The sequence below is a fragment of the Acanthochromis polyacanthus genome, chromosome 11 (genome assembly GCF_021347895.1).
Source record: "Acanthochromis polyacanthus isolate Apoly-LR-REF ecotype Palm Island chromosome 11, KAUST_Apoly_ChrSc, whole genome shotgun sequence".
NCBI classification, from domain to species: Eukaryota; Metazoa; Chordata; class Actinopteri; family Pomacentridae; genus Acanthochromis; species Acanthochromis polyacanthus.
This window is the reverse complement of record NC_067123.1, coordinates 31043273-31063401: the sequence shown is the minus strand read 5'-3', so window position 1 is coordinate 31063401 and position 20129 is coordinate 31043273. Positions and strand designations below refer to the sequence as shown.

Below are 20129 nucleotides of genomic sequence, written 5' to 3'. Positions count from 1 at the left end.
ACGGATCCCCATTAGTCCTCACTGCAGTGAAGACTATTCTTCCTGGGGTCCAAAAATTTACATTTTTACAGTTTTTTAGTATGATAAACTTTAGAAAGGTTCAGCCATTGTTTTCCGCAGTAGAGTATGATTGTGGATTAAAGAGGAGTGGAATCTCTTCTTGGGGACTTGGTGACCTGTGTCTGACATTTAGGTGGAGCACACTTTCAATATACTAAAGTGTAAAGAATAGAATAAAAAATACTTCAAACTAGAATGGGCAGTTTGAAAACAAGTTGGATTAAAGTGTTGCAGCAGAACCACAGATAAATTAAAAACCTGACATCTGTGTTACCCACATTACAGCTTAACTGCAGATCCTTATTTTACGTATTTATTTATTTTCATTTTCAGACTTGTAATTTTCATACCCAACCAGTGTAGTTTATCAAACTTTGCTGTTACCTGTGCAGCCACAAAAGACTGTATACAACTTTATGCATCTTAGTCACATATATAGTAGTACTTTTCCAAAATGATAAGCAGAATTTGCTGTGGTAAATTTATGGACTTAACTCTATGGAATTAGAATAGACAGATAGATAGATAGATAGATAGATAGATAGATAGATAGATAGATACTTTATTAATCTCCAAAGAGAAATTCACAGTTCCAGCAGCATGAAAGGTAAAGAACATGAGAGCATGCAAGTTACATATAAAACTATAATAAGATATGAACATCTGGCAGTTCAACAGTGCAGTAGTGCAGTTGTGCAAAATGACAGTGTGTTACTGTCTGCAGCAGTCTGTTTATCACACTTTAGTCCAGCAAGTAGATGTGTGTGTGTGTGTGTGTGTGTGTGTGTGTGTGTGTGTGTGTGTGTGTGTGTGTGTGTGTGTGTGTGTGTGTGTGCGCGCCCATCCCCATGTTTTTGCTATATTGTGGGGACCAAATGTCCCCACAACGGTAGGAAAACCGAAAACTTTGTCACTTGTGGGGACCTCATTTCGGTCCCCACAACTTTGTGTTTGAAACGTGTTTTCTTGGCCATGTTGTTGTTACTGAAAAAAGTAAAAGTGCAAAAACGTTTCTTTAGGGTTAGCCATTGTTTTGGTTAGGGTTAGGGTTAGAGGTTAGATATGAACGGTAGTCAATGGTATGTCCCCACAATGATAGCAATCCCTCACCAGTTTGTCCAGGCGTGCAGCATCCTTCTTTTTCAAGCTGCTTCCCCAGCACACTACTGCGTACATGAGGGCGCTCGCTACTACAGACTGATAAAAGATCTGTAGCAGCTTCTTGCAGATGTTGAGGGATGCCAGCCTTCTGAAGAAGTACATGCGGCTCTGTCCCTTCCTACAAAGAGCATCAGTGTTGGCAGACCAGTCCAGTTTGTCATCCAACTGCACTCCCAGGTATTTGTAGGTGTGGACCACCTCCACACGGTCCCCTTTGATCATTGTGGATGTGGCCTGGGTCTCCTAAAGTCCACCACCATCTCCCTGGTCTTGGTGGTGTTGAGTAGCAGGTGGTTGGAGTCACACCATTTGACGAAGTCCTGGATCAGTTTCCTGTACTTATCCTCCTGTCCACTCCTGGTACACCCTACGATGGCTGTGTCATCTGCGAACTTCTACACATGGCAGAGCTCCGTGTTGGACTGAAAGTTAGACGTGTACAGGGTGAACAGGACCAGAGAGAGTACAGTTCCCTGCGGTGCTCCTGTGCTGCTGGCCACAGTGTCGGACCTGCTGTCCCCCAGCCTCACGTACTGAGGTCTGTTGGTCAGGTAGTCAGTAATCCACGCCACCAGGTGTGTTTCCACACCCATATCTGTCAGTTTGTCCCTGAGGAGCAGTGGCTGGATTGTATTAAAGGCACTGGAGAAGTCCAAAAATGTAATCCTCACAGCACCATTGCCTTTATCCAGGTGAGAGAGATCGGTGGAGCAGAAAGGTGATAGCGTCCTCCACTCCGGTCTTCTCCCGATAAGCAAACTGCAGAGGGTCCAGGGCGTGGTGGGTCTGTGGCCTCAGGTGGTATAGCAGCAACCGTTCCATGGTCTTCATCACGTGGGATGTCAGGGCGACCGGTCTGAAGTCGTTCAGCTCACCAGGATGTGGTTTCTTTGGGACTGGAATGATGCAGGATGTCTTCCACAGCTGGGGAACCCGCCCCTGTCCTAAGCTCAGGTTGAAAATGCATTGGAGGGGGTGTCCCAGCTCCTTCGTGCAGGCCTTCAGAAGTCTCAGGGATACTCCATCAGGTCCTGCTGCTTTGTTGGGGCACAGCCTCTTCAGCTCTCCGCAGACCTGAGCTGCTGTGATTGTCATGGGAGGTGTTCTGGGGGGAGGGGTGGTGTCCTTATCTATGTTGGTGTTGGCTTGTGGGGGAGTGGGGGCTGCTGTGTTCAGAGGTGTGGATGGGTTGGGGTGGTCAAACCTGTTGAAGAAGTGGTTAAATTGGTTTGCCCTTCCCACACCCCCCTCAGTGGAAGCACTTCTCTTATAGCTGCAGCCAGTGATGGTCTTCATCCCCTCCCACACCTCCCTCATGTTGTTGGTCAGCATCCTTTCTTCTATTTTCCTTCTGTGCTCCTTCGCCTCCCTGAGCTGGACTCTAAGTTCCCTCTGTATCCGCTTGAGCTCTATCATGTTGCCATCTTTAAAGGCCTTATTCTTCTGGTTCAGAAGGCCCTTTATGTCTCTTGTTATAGATAGATAGATAGATAGATAGATAGATATAACTTTATTGATCCCTTTGGAGAGTTCCTCAGGGAAATTGCAGTTCCAGTGACAACATAGCACTAACAGTACAGGATAAAATACAAAAGAAAAGAACACCCAAAATAAAATTAAAATTTTGTGCAAGATAAAAACAGTCAAAGTCAATATATAAAAATAGGAACGAAGTTAAAAAGTACGAATTAAAAAATTAGTGGAATGTGTTAATTGCACTCTCCCTTGCCATTCCTGCTGTCCTGCTGGGCATTATAATGCACTAAACCAACAGTGTCAGCATCTCCCATCCCCTCTTCTCCCTGTACCCCTCACCCTCCCACTGAGTGCAGAGTTGTACAGTTTAATGGCTTGGGGGATAAAAGAGTCCTTAAAACGGTTGGTCCTGCAACTGGGGAGGAGCAGCCTGTCACTGATCAGGCTTCTCTGTGCCCTGATGACCGTATGCAGAGGGTGGCAGGCATCATCCATGATGGCAAGTAGTTTGTTCAAAGTTCTCCTCTCTGCCACTGTCACCAGGGAATCCAACTTCATGCCAACAACAGAGCCAGCTCGCCTGATCAGCTTCTCCAACCTATTTATGTTCTTCTTTGATGTACTGCCCCCCCAGACCACCATCCAGGGCTTGTTGTTAGCAAAGCAGCGCACAGATCTAACTGGAACCACAGTGTCCATAAAGAAGTTAATATAGCTCGTGGTGCAGTCAACCATCTCCTTCATGTCCTTGCTGTGAGACCCCTGCAGTGTTTCCCAGTCTGTGGTCTTGAAGCAGTCTTTCAGGGCCTGCTCGGCTTCAGGAGACCGCTTCCTGAATGAGCGTGTGGTTGTAGGTAGTTTCCTCACTCTTGGTGTGTAGTGAGGTTTAAGCAGGACCAGATTGTGGTCTGCTTTCCCCAGTGCAGGCAAGGGGGTGACTCTGTATGCATTCTTCACTTTGCATACATCAGGTCTAAAGTCCTCTTCCCCCTGGTGTTACATTCCACATACTGGTGAAAAGCAGCCAGTGTATTGTCTAAGGTGACATGGTTAAAGTCTCCAGAGATTAGCACAAGGGCCTCAGGATGCTGTGTTTGGAGTTTGGCCACAGCGCTGTGGATGACATCACACGCAGCCTCCGCTTCGGCTCACGGGGGAATGTAAACAATGAGTACAATGGCGTGGCTGAACTCCCTGGGCAGGTAGTAGGGATGTAAGCTCACAGCCATGAGTTCAATATCCCTGCAGCAGATGGAGATTTTAATGTTCACATGCCGAGGATTGCACCACCATTTGTTCACATACAGTGCGAGTCCTCCTCCTTTGCGCTTCCCACAGGCTCTTGTGTCTCTGTCCGCTCTGACTGTGCTGAAGTCCGGTAACTCCACGTTAGCATCTGGTATGCTATCTGTAAGCCACGTCACAGTGAAACATAGTAAACTGCACTCCCTCAAGGTCTTTCGGTTCTTTGTCAGCGCCGCCAGTTCGTCGATCTTATTTGGTAGTGAGTTGACGTTTCCCATGATCATTGAAGGCACCGGAGGCTTGAATCTCCACTTCTTTGCTAGCCGCTTAGCTTTTAGCATTGCGCCGGCTCTGCAGCCCCGGTACGGCTTCCTTACGTCCACAGGTAAGCAGGGAACCACACCGATGCGAGACTTTGTTCTCAGAGCGAGTAAAAAGTTCCTCGAATAAACGAGTCTTGGCATAGAATTGACTATATCCATAAGTAGAATAATACGTTCCAGGAGAACCAGAAAGAGAAAATACAAATAAAGTATAAGAGCACACTGAGCTGCTGCTGGAGAGGCTGCCACTTGCGTTGGCGCCATCACTGTCAGGACAGATATCTTTATGTTTTGTATAGAGTCTATTAACTGGATGAATTCAGTGATGTAGTACTTTTGTTGACAGTGATGAGGGTTTCTAACTTTGCTAACAATTTAACTCACATTTTACATTTTTACTCCTAACAAACGCTGCTCCAATTCATAGATGTAAATATTAGCCGACTGAGCACAAATGACTTGTTTAAAGTGACACAGTCTGAAAGATAAGATACATACAGATGACTTCAAGAGTGAGTCTGTGACATCAGCTTCACACTTACCCTCTCTGGTACAAAAATATTTTAAATACATCAAATATGTATATATACTTTGTATATATTAAAGACTATGGTCTTTAAGTTTTTCACTTAAACTTAAATCTAAGTAACAATACCTGAATAGAGACAAGCACAACAATGTATAACAAAAATGCAATTGCAAATATGAAATTGTGCTAAAGTGCAGGAATGGCAAAACAAATGAACAGCTCAGTTACACAAAGCATATCTTTTAGTACCCCTTTCCTGTGATATTCCCCTCTTTAATGTCTCTTTTAACTTGAACAAGTCCCTAAAAAACAGTCCAGTAAAAGTCCCTGAAACAGTGAAACTGTGTTAAAGTGAGTGATGGTGTCAGCACGAGGTGACCACTAGATAATTATCTAACAAGTCCTGGGTGGTGGTGGCTCCCAGTCTGAGAACCACTATCAGCACAGCAACTTCACGTGGCTCCATCTCCTGCTCGTGGGGTTAAGTCCATCCCAGCTTCTTCTGAGCTGGCTATCAGCACAAACGGGTTAATTTTTTTAGGCACAGAACATTTCACCTCTGTCAACTCCTCTCATCTTCATCAGTGGTTTCAATACATTCACTGTCCAAGTGCATACTTACTAATTAATAATTAATAATTGTTAGCTAGCAGCTCTTTATGAGACTGTGAGAATACTCCCTGGCAAGCAGCATGAGTTAGGTAAAGAAAAGCGGAAAAGGACAATGTATTGAAAAGTATATTGTTAGTAGAATTACTTTAAGATTACCATATTGCTTATTTTACCTTGTGGTATAAGCTTTTCTGTTTCCTGTTCCCCCTTGACAGACTTCAAAAATGCATTCCCTCTCAGGACAGATCTGTAAGCAGATCCACTCATGTTGCAATGACCAAGGGGAAGAAAGGTTAAAATGTGGTGAGTGCTCAAGGTCACTTCCTACTTTAAAGTTGTCAGTTTAAACTCTCAATACACTACTCAACGGTGGTGAGGATCAAAATAACAAAGGGGAGGGAAGAGTGGTGACTTTTGAAGTTGGAGTAAATGTGGTAACACACTAAAGAACGAGAAAATTGTCGAGAAGAAAGCTTGGCGGTGGTGAACTTGTCCTAAAATAATATAATTTTTTAAAAAATGGGAGTTTAAAAGATGAGGCAAAACGGTGAGATGAGCAAAAAGGGGGAGTTCCCCCACAGTGAGAATGCATTTATGAAATGAACATCTTTTGTGCATCTCTTGGCTGCTCTGTGCCTCTCTCTTTGACACACCGCCATCACACCTAATCAACCAATCACGGCTGGATTCTGTCTAAGAGGCTTGATTTGCTGATTAACCAAGCTCAGCAACACACCACCTGGTGTGACAAGCACGCACAGTAACATGGAAAAGCACAGACACAGTGTGTGTATTACTGTGTATTCTCTAGTGTATTCTCTAGTGTTTGTGTGCACATACGCATAATCTGTGCATGCATTTGTTATCTTTATTTGCATTTGTAAAAAGATCTGAGTCTATGTAGGCAACATGTCTGAAATCCATAAAGTTTAAAAAAAAATAAAAGTTAAAGCTAAGTTTTACCACCTTAGACACCTTTTTAAGTGACAAAACTGTGCAACAGCTGGTTTTACCATTGAATAAACAACAGAGCTTTGAAAAAAAAACCTGATAATTAACACTGTCCTGCAAAGGTGGCCCTGACCGAAAATAGAGAACCACTGGTTTAGAGTATGGGTCCAAGAGACTGTTTTGTGTGCCTTCACATGCTACATATGCACACCAAATTTTGTAGACATAGGTTAAACTTGGTGCGGGAGATATTTATTAAAAATGCTGCAGGGGGCACTATGGTACATGCAATGACAAGATGCATGCAGTGTTCTTCCTTTAGCCCAAAGGTGTCCAAACTTTTTTCAAAGAGGGCCAGATTTGATGAGGTCAACATGCGTGAGGGCCAACCATTCTGCCCGACATTGTTTGAACCATTAAAATCAAATGCAACTTGACTGTTTTATGGAATGTCATTGTGAATGACACATTTTTCATTTTGTACACATTCAAAATGAAATGTTTCAATAAACTTTAAGAGGAGGGATCAGAGAGTACAGTGGACAGATTAGCACTTATCTCTGTATAAATAGACATCCCATCATTAAAGGTGGCCAAAGCGAATATAACCAAATAATCAAAATGACCAAAAGTGATTCAGTTCAAAATATCCAACTTGCTGTTGGATTTAGGGTATGGGTCTCAGAGACTTTTTGTTCGCCCTCTGTGCTACATATGCATACCACATTTTGTAGATGTCGGTTAAACTTGGTGTGGGGGATATTTATTAATATGCTGCAGGGGTCGCTATAGCACATGCTGTAAATGTATTTGGCGTCTGGTTGCAACCAGGGCAAGACTGTGGTTAAACATGTAAAGTTTGAGCCAGATTGAAGAATGCAGAGGGTAGTTAGACAGCAGTTGATGTTTCATGGCGAAGCATCAAAATTCTGGATGGTGCCATGGCCACGCCCTTTGACTGATGCAGATGATTTTGAGATGATGTTATCATTAAGGCCTGTTTTATCTACTGTCCAAATATGAGGTGTATTGGAGTTATACCCTATGAATAATTAACCACAGAAAAAATTACCAAAGTTGCCAAAAATCTTACAATTATTCCAAGATAGTGGATTTCCTGTTGGGTTTAGGTTTTGGGCCCCACAGACTTTTTTTGCTTCTCCTGTGTTACATGTGGCTACCATACAGTGTGAATGTAGGTGAAAAATGTTGCAGGGGGCGCTGTGACACATGTAGTGCTGAGATGCATACAGTGTGTGTGACAATTCTGATGAATTTCCAACCATTCTGATGTGTCAAAAAGTATTTACTGTTTGTTTTATGGCTAAGGATCAAATTTCCAGGGGTCGCCATGGCCATGGCCACGCCCTCAGACTTTTGCGTGGCTTTTGATAAGTTTTCATCACAGTTGTATAGACTGGCCAAATTTGAGGTCTCTTGGAGTTGCCCTGTATGAGTTTAAAGCACATGAAAAATGACAAAAAATCACCAAATATCCCACACTTAATTCAGAATGATGGACTTCCCGTCAGGTTCAGGGGATGGCTCCAGAGGCTTTTTTGTGTGTCCTGATGTGCTCAATATGCCGACCAAATTTCATGGACGTAGGTGAAATGTGCTGCGGGGCTATTTGTTAAAATTGCTGCATGGGATGCTGTGCCGTATGCAGTGCCGAGATGCATAGAGTGTCCTTCCTTTAGCTAACTGTGATGTGTGTGGTAATTTTGGTGCAATTTTGAGCATTTTTAACCTATCAAAAAGTACTTTGTTTTTCATTTCAATGATGCGTTGCCACGGCAACAGTGTTATATCAATACTCAAATTCTTCAAACTGTGGCATTGTCAAATGCTGAAGACTGAGCTTACCAATTTCCAGAATTGTACAGTCCCTCCAGGATTTTGCAGGCATTTTTCAAGATTGTTGCGGCCTGAAATGCCTGAATTCGAAGCAACTTTTCTAAAAAATTGTGATGTAAGTTGCGATGTTTGAAGAGTATTTGTTGCGATAAAACTGCGGTAGACAGTGACAATTGCTAAAAATATGTATTTTTTCAGGTTTTACAACATGTTTCAACATTGTAATTGACAATATTTATTCCTAAACTAATTCTTTAATACACTCCAACCCATTTACACAAGCTCGCACACCATGGTGAAAAATGAGCAGAATCTGGTTTACCAGATAAGGAACAGAATGATCATTTACTGTTGAACACTACATGCTACACAATTTTAAATATTTATAGACCGCCAAATTTGAGTTTCAAGAATTGTCACGATGACCTATCTCAATGGGAGGTACCTATGCTTGCAAAAGCACAAAAGACTTTAAAAAGCAAGTAGGAAGCATTCATTCATTCATTCATTCATTCATTCACTGCTTGATCCTCTATAAAGTCACAAGGGGGCTAGAGTCTATCTTGGCTGACTTAAGGTGAAGGTAGGGGACATACTGGACAGGTCACCAGTCTATCATAGGGTCACACAGAAAGACAGACAATCACACTGACATTCACATCTAATGACAATTTAGAATCACCAATTAACCTGAGCGTGTTTTTAGACTGTGGGAGGAAGCTGGAAAACCTCATGAAAACCCATGCAAGCACTGGGAGAATATTCAAACTCTACACAGATAGACGAGGCCCAGATTTCGAGCTCGATTGACTTTGAGCTGTTAAGTGACAATACTAACCACTGCGCAACTGTGCCACCCAATAGAAAACATCCACCTATTATCGATACACCACTTAATCCTCATTAGGGTTGTGGAGGGGCTGGACGCTATCCCAGCTGACTTAGAGTAAAGACAGAGGACACACTAGACAGGTCACCAGTTTATCACAGTGCTACATATACAGACAATCACACTCACATTTACACCTACAGACAATTTAGAGTTTCCCAATTAACCTCAGCATGTTTTTATACTGTGGGAGGAAATTGGAGTACCTGGAGAACACCCACAGCGACAACATGCAAACTCCATGCAGAAAGATCCCGGGGATCCCAGTAGGAAACATGAAACACATATTTTCAAAAAAACGGAGATATTGAAAATGATGAGTTACATGAGCTGGTTATTGGTTCTGGGGATGACTGCAGTAGAAGTGTCAGAGCATGTCAGAAATACAAGGCTGGTTAAATTGATATTCACAAAGAGGAACACTTTCTCAGTCAGTACATTGTTTGGCATGCAGCCAGTTAAAGAGATGGTGATCTTTTTGTTTGTTTGTTTATTTATTTTTTTTACGCAATTTTAGTCACACTGCATCAATTTCAACATACCATTGGCTGCAGTGGCCACTGCTTTACAGAGAGGTGTTTATATGGAACAGGATTTCCAGCTTGTCATTAAGCACACCCTTCATTCTTCCTGTCATTATTGCTCCACCACTACCTCCCTTCACTTTTCCCGCTTTCCATTATCTTTTATTTTCTCCCATGCAGAACACACCAAGATGTGGAGTATCACAGGGCCCTAAGGCAGATCAATGCTAATATTTATTTCACGTCCAATTACTGGAGTAAAACTGCAGTCCACAGAATGCAGCGATGAAAGTAAATGTTCTCTCATTCAAAAACACACAGAAACAGCATTACAAGTGCAGCCTGCAGTCTAAGCTTCAAGAGCAAGCAATGAGTACAAGTGCAGGTTATAGGATTCCAACAGAGCAAGCTATAGGCATTTCCAGGGGGCGAAGACTCTAGAAAGCTGAGTGAAATCAAGTTGCTTTGAGCAGGAAATCCCTCCACTATCCTTTTCCTTCATTCCACTTGTTTTTCTTTCTACCGCTTTGAGATGCCAGTTCATCTTCAATCCTGTAGCAAATCTACCTAGACTGCATACTGAAAAAGCACTGCCTTTAAGTTCCAGAGTTAAAGAGAATGGTCAAAATATATGAAGCATCTATTCTGTTTATTAATAATCAAACTTTGAAATGTTTACATTCCTCTCTTATGTTTTCTTAACCTGTTTAATTGTTAACATGATACCCTTGTGTTTTATATATATATACATCATATATCATATATCATACATCATATATATATATACATCAGTATATATTGAAAAATCCGATGACCTTATAATGCTCAAATCATTACAAATAACCAAACGTTCTGGTTCATTTTTAGTAATGTAGGATGAGACTATGAACATGTTTGTTTCTACTGTAAATTATGGGGATTAGCTAACTTTTGGAGCCAGCTCATGTGTGGAGGTTGCAACTCTGCATCACAGCAAAAGCTTGTTTGGTAGTATATTAATTTTCAAAATCTATATAGAACCTTTAAGTATAAGTGTATAGATTAAGCATTATTAGTAGTCCAAATACTGACTCTTCATCAATATCTTCTTCTTCTTTTTCCTAATCAATTAGCCGGGTCTTTAAAGGTACACCAGTTTATGCACTCAACAAAAAATATAAACGCAACATTTTTGTTTTTGCTCCCATTTTTTCTGAGATGAACTCAAAGATCTAAAACTTTTTCCACATACACAATATCACCATTTCTCTCAAATATTGTCCACAAATGTGTCTAAATCTGTGATAGTGAGCACTTCTCCTTTGCTGAGATAATCCATCCTACCTCACAAGTGTGCCATATCAAGATGCTGATTAGACACCATGATTAGTGCACAGATGTGCCTTAGACTGCCCACAATAAAAGGCCACTCTGAAAGGTGCAGTTCGCATGGTTGTGCGAAGTTGCTGGATATTGGCGGGAACTGGTACGTGCTGTCGTATATGCTGATCCAGAGCATCCCAAACATGCTCAATGGGTGAGTATGCTGGCCATGCAAGAACTGGGACGTTTTCAGCTTTCAAGAATTGCGTACAGATCCTTGCAACATGGGGCCGTGCATTATCCTGCTGCAACATGAGGTGATGTTCTTGGATGTATGGCACAACAACGGGCCTCAGGATCTCGTCACGGTATCTCTGTGCATTCAAAATGCCATCAATAAAATGCACCTGTGTTCTTCGTCCATAACAGATGCCTGCCCATACCATAACCCCACCGCCACCATAGGCCATTCCATCCACAATATTGACATTAGAAAACCACTCACCCACACGACGCCACACACGCTGTCTGCCATCTGCCCTGAACAGTGTAAACTGGGATTCATCTGTGAAGAGAACCCCTCTCCAACGTGCCAGATGCCAGATGAGCATTTGCCCACTCAAGTCGGTTACGACGACGAAATGGAGTCAGGTCGAGACAACGATGAGGACGACGACCATGCAGATGAGCTTCCCTGAGACGGTTTCTGACAGTTTGTGCAGAAATTCTTTGGTTATGCAAACCCATTGTTTCAGCAGCTGTCCGAGTGGCTGGTCTCAGACCATCTTGGAGGTGAACATGCTGGATGTGGAGGTCCTGGGCTGGTGTGGTCACACGTGGTCTGCAGTTGTGAGGCTGGTTGGATGTACTGCCAAATTCTCTGAAACGCCTTCGGAGACGGCTTATGGTAGAGAAATGAACATTCAATACACAAGCAACAGCTCTGGTTGACATTCCTGCTGTCAGCATGCCAATTAAACGCTCCCTCAAATCTTGCCATATCTGTGGCATTGTGCTGTGAGATAAAACTGCACATTTCAGAGTGGCCTTTTATTGTGGGCAGTCTAAGGCACACCTGTGCACTAATCATGGTGTCTAATCAGCATCTTGATATGGCACACTTGTGAGGTAGGATGGATTATCTCAGCAAAGGAGAAGTGCTCACTATCACAGATTTAGACACATTTGTGAACAATATTCAAGAGAAATGGTGACATTGTGTATGTGGAAAGAGTTTTAGATCTTTGAGTTCATCTCATAAAAAATGGGAGCAAAAACAAAAATGTTGCATTTATATTTTTGTTGAGTGTAGCTAGAGTACAGTGCATATCTTCAGTGATGTTATTCCCACTGATCTACAGCATTGTATTTATTGTAGATCAGTATTTCCTTGTTTGATTATACTTACCAAATAACTCACTGTATTACTTAATTGATTTGACTTGAATCCTTGCTTCTATCTGCCTGTTGTGCCCTGTTCAGATTTGTTCCTGACAACTGAAGACTTCATGTTTGAGACCTGGATCAACAAGGTAATATGCCTTATGGCTCACTTTTTCCCTGTGCTTCCCTGTCCTAGATTTCCTTTCTGCAACTTTTCAAAAGTCCAACTTGCATCCCCCCCCAAAAAAAATCAAGTCATTCTGAGTATTTGCGTTCATATACTCTCTTTTATTAAATCATATCACATTGCTGCATCAACATTGTAGTATTCCTATGTAAAATATATAATATTGCGGATTATTGCAGTTGCTTTTCATGTATTCGTTAATTTGTAGTCTAGAAGTAGAAATGAAACCCATAACTTTACTTTTGCAACTGTTCTTTACAAGTTACCATAGCCACAACTAAATTAAAAATATGTGCCACTGTTGGTCACTAATTCAGGATCTACAGTATGGCCACCATTAGGAAGCTGTTATGCACACGTGGACAAAATTGTTGGTACCCCTCAGTTAATGAAAGAAAAACCCACAATGGTCACAGAAATAATTTGAATCTGACAAAAGTAATAAATAAAAATTCTATGAAAATTAACCAATGAAAATCAGACATTAATTTTTAACCGTGGTTCAACAGAATTATTTTAAAAAATAAACTTATGAAACAGGCCTGGACAAAAATGATGGTACTCCTAGAAAAGACTGAAAATAATGTGACCATAGGGACGTGTTCAATCAAGGTGTGTCCTCTAATTAGCAACACAGGTGTCTACAAACTTGTAATTAGTCAGTTGGCCTATTTATAGGGTTACAAGCAGTCACTGTGCTGTTTGGTGACATGGTGTGTACCACAGTAAACATGGACCAGAGGAAGCGAAGGAGAGAGTTGTCTCAGGAGATTTAAAAGAAAATTGTAGACAATTATGTTAAAGGTAAAGTCACAGGAACATCAAGCTGATTAGAATTTAGAACACCTTGACATATTATCCTAAACTGTAACAAAACTCAGCTTTGTTTTGATAAACAGAAAAATATGACCCTGGGGCCCAAGCAAATGTAGAAGCAGACTAAACTAGGCCAACTAACCCAAAGCTACTTGAGGCTTGTTTCCAGGGCGAAGAAAGTAACGTGAGGTGTGAGAGTGAGACACCGAGTCAGAAGGCCCAAAAGGGGTAACTATTGAATCCACAGAGGGAGCACTAGGAGGGTCACCAAAAAGGAAGTCAAATCCGTACTCCTCCAATTCCTCAGTCTCCTCTGTCTCAGACGTTGCAGGGTCAACATCCGTCATGCAGTGAGCGATAGTGTGTGGAGCCACAGTGCCATCGCCCCACGTTTTGAATGGCAGTAAGTTGCTGACATGGTGTACTCCTATGTCCTCATCTGAAAAGATGTCCACCAGCCTGTAGTCCAGATCCGACATCACCTGAATCACTCTGTATGAACCTTTGAACACAGGTGCCAACTTAGGAGCAAATCCAGCAGCTGCATTAGATCTTGGATGAGACCTCAGGCGTACAAGGTCTCCAACATTGAACGTGGCATGGCAACGTTTTTTGTTGTAGTGCTTTTTCTGTGTGTCATGACTAGAGGCCATGGCCTCCCTCACATGGTCATAGGCATCTTGAAGGGAAGATGTCAACTCTGATTTGTAGCTCTCCATAGACTCAGGTGCACAAAGCGTATCCGGTTGCATCCACAAATCCAATGGAGTGTTGAGGTCTCTGCCATAAAGAAGGAAAGCAGGAGTCTCACCAGTGCTCTGATGTGGGGCTGTTCGAAGAGCAAAAGAGATGTGTGGTAGGTGGAGGTCCCATTCTTTTTGTCTGGACTCTACGTAAGCCCAGATGGCAGTTTTGATCATGCGATTGACCCTTTCATTCTGGTTCGATTGGGGGTGATAACCAGTGGTCAGACGATGGACAGAACCCAGCGATGCAAGCACTGATTAAAAAAAAAAGAAAAAACACTGGCAAACTGTACCCCCCTGTCAGAAACCAGATACTTGGGAGCACCATGTCTTGCAAAGACTTCAGAGATGAACTTGTGTGCAGCCACCCCAGCCGTAGCTTCTCTTACAGGGCAGATTTCTACCCACCTAGTAAAATAGTCAATGAAAACAAGGATGTACTCATTCCCATGTGTTGATCTTGGCAGCGGGCCAACAAAGTCCACACCCACAAATTCCCAGGGGTAGGAGGCGACAACTGGCTGCATGTAACTAGCAGGCTTGCGATTTGTAGGTTTTGTGAGCTGACAGGCTACACAAGAGAGAACATACTTTTTCTCCAGGCCAATAAACTCGCTTCTGTCGACGCCCAAGCGTCTTGGCAACCCCCAAGTGCCCTGCTGTCGGGTGGTCATGAAAGTACTGCAGGAGAGTGTTGCGAAGTGAGGAAGGGACATAAAACCACAGATCTTTGTAAAGGTGAAGGTGACAAGAAGATTTTTTTATCTCTGAAGTAGACCAGGTCGTCGTGTAGACAAAAGCCAGATAAGTCCATGCATGTATCACTTTCCAGCTGTGTCCGCAGGGCACATATTACTTCATCCCCATTCTGCAGAGAGCGTAACTGTTCCTTGTCGTCCAAGATCAACAGGGGCTGGCGACGAACATTCAGAGACCCTACAGTAGCATAAGGGGGAAGCAGGTCGACAGCTTTGTCGGAAGAAGATGGGTTTCGAGACAGTGCATCAGGGACAGAGTTAGCAGTACCTGGTTTGTGTATGATCTCAAAATCAAAGTCTTGGAGCCTGAGACACCAACGAGCCAGCTGGCCTAAAGGGGATGGATGTGACATCAGCCACTTCAAGCTATTGTGGTCTGTGACAACTGTGACATGAGAGCCTTCAAAATATTGACGAAAGTGTTCAAGCGCCCAAATCACTCCCAAACACTCCTTTTCAGATGTAGAGTAGTTTCACTCTGATTTGTGCAGAGTGCGGCTTGCATATGCCACAGCTCTATCTCTGCTCTCACTGTCACACTGAACCAACACCGCCCCCAGTCCAACATCACAAGCATCAGTGTGAATAGCAAATTCTCTCTCAAAATCTAGAAGAACCAAGATCGGCGCAGAGCACATTTTTGACTTTAAGTTTTTAATGGCATCAAGCTTGCTCTCATCTGGGCCCAGGCCCTCAGGTGTTATCACGTACCCCAGGTAGCACTGAGAGGCTTTACAGAAGTGGCATTTTTCAAGCTTGAGGGAGAGGCCTGCATCCGACAAGCGAGCCAGCACCTTTCTGAGGTCTTTCAAATGCTGCTCCAAGGTAGGCGAGGCCACAACAATGTCGTCAAAGTAAACAACACAACAGTCATATATCAGGCCTGCCAGCACCGTATTCATGAGTCTTTGAAAGGTGGCCAGTGCATTTGAAAGGCCAAAAGGCATCACCTTAAACTGGTACAGGCCTTTGTGTGTAGTAAATGCTGTCTCTGGGCGGGACCCAGGAGCCATGGATACTTGCCAGTACCCTCGTGCCAAATCCAGGGTTGAAATGTACTTGCCATGAGCCAAAAAGTCCAGTGAGTCATCAACTCTTGGGAGGGGGTAGGAATCTTTGGTAGTGACCTTGTTGACTTTGCGGAAGTCAATGCAGAACCGTGAATCTTTTGACAGTGCCTCTATGATAACCACTGGTGATGCCCAAGGTCCCGAGGCTGGCTCAATAATATCACGCTTCAACATCTCCTCGATTTGTTCCTCGATGATCTGTCTTTTCTTTGGAGAAGCACGATATGGGGGTAGACAAACTGGCTTAGCATTGCCAGTGTCAACTTTGTGCTCCACAAGAGATGTCTGACCCAGTTTTCCATCAAACAGGTGAGAAAAGCCCCCCAACACCTGCACCAGTTCTTTTCATTGTCCAACAGGGCACCGTCATCAACCTTTCCTCTAAAGTCAACCATAGAGTCTTTTATCCACATGGATGCAATGTGACCCTCTAGTTCCTCCAAGTCATCATAGCAATGACCAGGGGTAACTGAAAAAATGTCCTCCTAACCACCCACTATTCGAGGCTGGGTGAATGTGAACATCAGCAGGGATCATGAAGTCAGTGGCAAGCAGAAGTGGGCAAGAAAGGTTAGGGATTACAGCAAAGGGGTGAATTAAGGTCTGCCCAAGCAGCTGAAATGACAGCGAGACGATACCTTTTGGGGTACAGCTTGTGAGTCTGCAAGCTCAAGGTCACTGAAGTCATATGGCATAACATCCACACTTCCAATGCCGCAGTCAACAAGAGTGGAAGAGCGGACAGCTGACAAGGAGGCTCCTGTGTCCACAACTGCCACCACAGAAACATCATTGATGCTCACGTCACAGGTAACTGGTTTCCTCTGAATGCGCTGCATTAGCTTGACTGTGGGGGGAATGTCAGGGGAATTTCTGTCAGCTGTGCTTGCCTGGTTGTTGTGGTTACGACTGTTTCTTTAGTTATTGCGGGGATGGGACCCTGAATGTTGTCTGCTGTCCCTTCCATCGACTTCTGCAGCCCTCATTGTGAAACCAGTTTCAAGTCCATCCTGAGCCTTGTCCCTGTAATGCTGCCTTTCTACACAATTCCGAAAATTTCTGGTTGTGACACCAGGGTCTGAACAGTTAAAGCAATGGAGGTTTTGGCGTGATGATGCTGGTGGACCACAAAACTGCCTCGCAGGGAATATTGGACCCAAAACTGAGTGAAGCTCATGAGATTTTATAAAGAGGTCTGCAATGGACATTGTGGCACATCCACAAAGTGCGAGTTTGTGCTTCCGCAAAAAAGTCCAGGGGCCTCATTTATAAAACATTGCGTAGGATCCATACTAAAAGTTTGCGAACACTGAAAATCTGAAATGGGCGTACGCCCTTCAACCCTGATTTATAAAACTGTGCGTATGCACAGCTGCACGCAATTTCTTTATAAATCACACACCAGCTGGAAGATTGCGCAGGTGGCTCCACCTCACATCCCGCCCACAACACACCCACATTTTACCATGAATAGGCAATGCAAAGTAACTCATGAATGTAGCTGTATATAAATAAGCTGCTGATCCACGGCATTTTACGCAGTGCCGGCCTGCAGTCTTTTCCCTAAACTGCTGTGCGTCAGGATGAATGAGTCATGTGTTGACCCAGGCCACCCTGCCACTAAATTTGTTATGATCATGTCCGATGTACAAATTATTTGTACATTGATTGAATGTACATTTTTTTGGTTCACATAGACAAATTCCTCTTCACTCAGAGCCCTTACAGCAACATGAGTGCAGTCAGTTACACCGATGCCATTTGGGAAACCGGACATCGCTGCAAATTGCCGTTTAATGTTGGGCTGTTCACCCACAGTGTAAGGAAGCCTGATGTATTGACTGGTCATGTTTATAATGTCATCCAAAACAGCTGGCATTATTGCGTTGAGGGATGGTTGTGATATCCCAGACCTAAACGACATCATGTAACTGTATATCAGACCCAGATAGGATTTAGACAACAAATGTAACCTCATATATTCTTCATATAAAACACATACCTGTCGTCCAATTCCCGCTGGAAGGACCCGGTCACCAGAAACCCCCGAGTCGTCAGCTCCTGTGTCTGTACCGGGATGGCGTGGTTTCGGCGGGTGGGTCGGTCTAAGACAGGGTCCAGTTCAGCACATAGATACAAGAGCACTGCTCTAGGGAATCTAAATCGGCTTGTTAGCCAGTCATCATGGGCCAGGAAATCTCCGTGATCCCTAAAAACTCTCTCCATTCTGAGCCTACCATTAATAGACCCTCCAGAAAACCACGATCATGCAATCGCATGAATTCCTGCATTAATCACCAAAATGCCGCTGATTATGCGGGGGTCAATTATTTCATAATTCCCGCAAGAATCTCACATTTCCACGAAAAAAAGCGAAATATGCGGATCCCACTTGATTTCACAATTTCCGCATAAAATGAGAAAACTATAACCAATATAAATGGAGTTGTGAGTGAGTTTTTATGTGACGCCCGGCCTGACGTAATCAGTTCGCGCATTCACACAGACACTAGAAGCATGAGCTGATGCCGAGCGCAGCGCCAGTGTTGCCAACTTAGCTAAATCTAGCGACTTTCCAAAGCATCCTAGCGACTTTTTTTGTCAAAAACGACTAGCCACAAATCTAGCGACTTTTTCTGCCGTTTTGGAGACTGACAGGAAAACTCAAATCATTCTGCAGTTACTGTCCTCAACAAGCATCAGGTGCTGCTGTGAGCTTCTCCCCCTCCCAAAACACAGGCTGTCAGTCCAGTAACCCCGCAGCAGTCCCAGTGTCTGATTAGAGGACACATCCCTCAGCGGCCAGACGGCAGGTGAATCGCACATATTTTTGCATATTTTACAACTATTCGCATACTTTGCAACTTTCTGCAATTTCTCCGCATAAAATGGCATAAAAACCCAGCTTATTTATTTGCATAATCAAGGATTTTAGCCCACATAATCAAGGATTTTTGCCTGCGTTTTTCTGGAGGGTTTACATTAACGTGATCTTCCAGCAATGCCAGCGCATCCATTGTGCCACATTACGCATGGCTGTCACCCGCTCTTTATCCGCTTAATCAGCGATTGGACTGATTGTCACATGCCTTTTTCAAATTAGTAATCAATCAGTGCCACTCACCACTCTATATCATTTAAAGATGGAAGTTTGATATATGAACGTAGTTCTGCAAATACAGTCGTGGGGCGAATGGCGCACTATAGGAACATCTACGACAATGAGGGTTTATGATTATCCGGCTCTACAAGTCTAATATGTGATGACAATAAAGGTTTGAGATCAATCCGGCTTCAATTCACCACTTCACCCTCCGGCACTGCCGTTCCCTCTGTCTCCAAAATGTGCGAAAGCAAGCATCAAAGTTGGCGCACCGGTGCGCATATTCTCACGCCGTTTGTTTTTATAAATCACAACCTTTGCATAGAAAGTGGCATACGCAACTTTCTAGCCTTGTTTTGTGCGTACGCAAGCTTTATAAATGAAGCCCCAGGTTACGTCCTTATGCCGTCTGTCTGCGTCACCATAGTAACCAAAAGCACTTAAAAATACAGTACTCAGAGAGGTGATCATTACAGTATGTATGTATGTGTGTATATATATATATATATATATATATATATATATTAATCTCAGAAACATGTCAGTTTTTTTCTGCAGTTTTGAATGTATATATTGTCTGCTGTTGTCCCTCTCCAGTTTGAAAATGGCACCATGCAGAAAATTAAAATGAAACGACACATTGAATTCATCATCTACAGATCTTAAATGGACTGATGAAAACCAGTGCACCCAGGGAAGTACACACCCACAAAACAATGCAGCACAACCATGATTAACTGAGAATGCTACATAAAAAATAAGACAAAAATGAGGGGGGAAAAAAAAAAACTAAAACATGAGGTCAATATAGAACAGACAGAACTAATAATTTTAAGCAGATGATAATCTTAGGTTCACAGGTTTGATTTATAATATGCCTCAACCAGCCAGTAGAAAAAATAGTGATTATCGATTCTCTGTTGTGTACTGGCAGTAAATTACATTCTTTTAGATGTTGTTACAGAACATACTAATTCTCTGATAGCACTTTTTCAGATTGGAATGATGCAGTCTGGTTTTGTAGTCCCTCTGGTAACCAGAATGTTCTTTGTCTGATAAATGTCTTGAGTGGAGGGGTGAGATGGTTGCGGTCAGTATTCTATAATACCTCGAAAATGAGGCAAAGATATATATTTA

The 20129-nt window shown here is 43.1% G+C and overlaps 1 protein-coding gene across 1 annotated transcript in view; it reads left to right on the top strand.

The window, feature by feature from the left end:
* itfg1 (integrin alpha FG-GAP repeat containing 1) overlaps positions 1 to 20129 on the top strand; it is a 352137-nt gene that overhangs the window by 59250 nt on the left and 272758 nt on the right. The window contains exon 7 of the mRNA XM_051955816.1: positions 12412 to 12461. Within this exon, the coding sequence (XP_051811776.1) occupies positions 12412 to 12461 (50 nt within the window). The remainder of the gene's footprint in view (positions 1 to 12411; positions 12462 to 20129) is intronic.